This window comes from Drosophila willistoni, unplaced genomic scaffold (assembly GCF_018902025.1).
Source record: "Drosophila willistoni isolate 14030-0811.24 unplaced genomic scaffold, UCI_dwil_1.1 Seg793, whole genome shotgun sequence".
Taxonomy (NCBI): domain Eukaryota; kingdom Metazoa; phylum Arthropoda; class Insecta; order Diptera; family Drosophilidae; genus Drosophila; species Drosophila willistoni.
Window position 1 is genome coordinate 17,923 of NW_025814696.1, and position 2,576 is coordinate 20,498.

The 2,576-nt window shown below is 35.0% G+C and overlaps 1 protein-coding gene across 1 annotated transcript; it reads right to left on the reverse strand.

Annotated features, from left to right (window-relative positions):
* Positions 1-956: 956 nt before the first annotated feature.
* LOC6653035 lies at positions 957-2,352 on the reverse strand. Its single transcript, XM_002075182.3, has 2 exons — positions 2,332-2,352; positions 957-1,537 (listed from the first exon to the last, which is right to left on the reverse strand). The coding sequence occupies exons 1-2, from the start codon at positions 2,350-2,352 to the stop codon at positions 1,016-1,018; spliced, it is 543 nt and encodes a 180-aa protein (XP_002075218.2). The 3' UTR covers positions 957-1,015.
* Positions 2,353-2,576: the final 224 nt, after the last annotated feature.

Consider the following 2,576-nt stretch of genomic DNA (forward strand, 5'->3'; position numbering starts at 1 on the left):
CATTGCAACGTACATTCCTCTCACCCTGTTCCCTTAAAGCTAACCACAATACCAAAGCATCCTTTTATCATCTTCATCAAATTATAGTTCTTTGCGAGAAATGTATCACCAACTTTAATGCATTTGTTTTTTTATTATGATTTATTTGTTTGTTTATGTTATAAGTTGATTATAAATATTTCATGCTGGCAAACTCTATTACTTGAGCTTTATATCCTAGAAAATTCAATTGGAAATGGGAGGCTTGAGCCTGGCAGTTCACTTTAATAGACATTGTAAACTTTTCGTTGTCATCATATCAAAGGACGATCCCTGAGAAATTTGAAAAGTAGTGAAATTTCCCATGTGATCTTCGTGTTTATCTATGGAAGCTTATGGGACATTAAATAAAAAGGTTGAAATGTATTTTTATTTCATTCTAAGGCTTATTTTGTAAGATAGATTCAAGGGACATAATTATTTTTAATCTTTCCGGTTTTCCTGGCTAATTTTGGATAAAGGCTACGGCTTATGACTCTCAGCCTAAACTTCTGACTTGCCATCTCAATTTAGGAATTGCTGTTTTGTGGAATCAAAAGAAAAATTGCTAAATTGCGATCATAATTAAATCAACAAATTGTATCATTTAAATCGGCTTATTTAATGAATACTATTTCTTTTGGTCTGGGCCTTGGTCTTAGTTTCGTGCATAGTCTTGAAATTTCATTTATTTTATTTTGCTGTGTGTGTATGTCTGGGTATTTGTGTCGTTTCGTTTTTATTTCGCACTTAATTAAAAATCTTTTTCTGCTGACGTGCCACACGCAAGTTGTCGTTTCCGTCCGGTCTTAGGACGCGGAATCGGGTTCCCCCTTCCCTTCCCCATCGACATCAGTCATTGCATTTTGCGCACTTACAGTTTATTTAGCAACATTTACAACTAAAAAGAAAAAAAAAACAAATGTAATATACCAACAACTGTTTCAAAGAAAACACCAAAACGGGGTTGCACTGTGGATTTTGGGTTAATTTTTGCTTAGCATGCCTTGAAAATTGTTGCATTGACCTCATAATGGCAAAGTCGCTTTCTTGTAACGCCATCGTGCGGGTTTAGTGAAAAGACTGTGCCTTCCAGTGAGTAGAGGGTATTCGGATGATACATGAACTTAAGCAGAGCGGTATCCGGTGGTACTTGTATAACGTTCATTGCATAATTGCCCACCTTGAGGGGGCAAGCCAGGCTCATATTGCTGCCGCCTTTGGTTAGCATTATCTTGGCCACATTATTCCAGGCTGTCACATGTCGTATGTATTTCCAAAACTCGCAAGTTTTTGTTGTCGAATTGTATAGGACACGTGGCAGCTCCGGTCGATCCGAGTTGGTCCGCTTCTTGCTGGGGTGTTGCAACAGCACCAGATGCCATAACGGTATAGGCACCTCTTGTCGCACATAGGTCATTGATGACATTGAATTGTTATTCGTATGCATTTTGAAATCCAAGCCGTAGTTGGGTGTGTCCCAAGAGCGAGTACCAAGAATTTTCATTGTATAGCAATACTGAAAAATACAAATGACGAATTTCTTTCAGTATATAACGGATTTTGAATAAAAAATGGATACAGATAAATACCGGACTTAACCGAGGCCTGCTATAATCAATAGACCAAAATATATGTGTTCGAAAGTGAAGACATGAATGTAAATCGTCCCATACAAAATTCGTAAATCTTCATTTTTTTAGTTTTCAAGATTTTAATGCAGATTGAAAATTGAACATGAAAATAAAGTCATCAATTTTCCAAATACTTCAAGTATTTACTAAATTTGAGCTCCATGAAATTAAAGTTTATTAGAATACTTTGCTGTTAAATGTCATTTTTGTAGTGCTTTAATCATTTGATACAGGAAGTCAACAGCATTCAAAAGAGATATTACTATCAAAACTCGGTTAAAGTTTAAATTTAATTATTTTGCTCGGAAATAAATTAAAGTGCAGGACCTGTAGCATTTGCTACTGATATAGATAATGTATCTGACAAATTTTAGATAAGCGGTGAAAGCGACATGATGTCATACATATTTCGGAACCTAGCGCTCGATCTACCCGAATTTTTATGTGGACTAGTTTTGGATTAGACATGATTTATGTGGCTTCAACTTAACTCTGCGTTACATGTTTTCAGTTAACTGATTTTTATTGTATTGTTTGCAATTTGTTTTTCAGTTCACTTTAGAACCTTCTCTATCGTGTACTTCCATCGTGGTTGTGGGTAATGCAAAATATTGCATTATTAAAACTTTTCAATTTCAATTCAATTTTACTGTATAGGAATTCCTTGTCCGTAGCTTACTTCTTCACATTCGTTTACCATCTTAATATTTATCTTTGATATTTGAATGCAGGGGTAACCTACCTGATTGCTAAGATGAAATATTCCAGAAACTACGAAAATCCGCAACAGAGATCGATTTGGTCTCATGATGGCTTCACATTGACTAAATTGGGCAAAATGAATCAATATTGCAGGTTAAATTTTTGTCATTGTGTATCAATGTTTCTAAATGATTATTTAAGTGATATTGTTGCTAAGTTAAT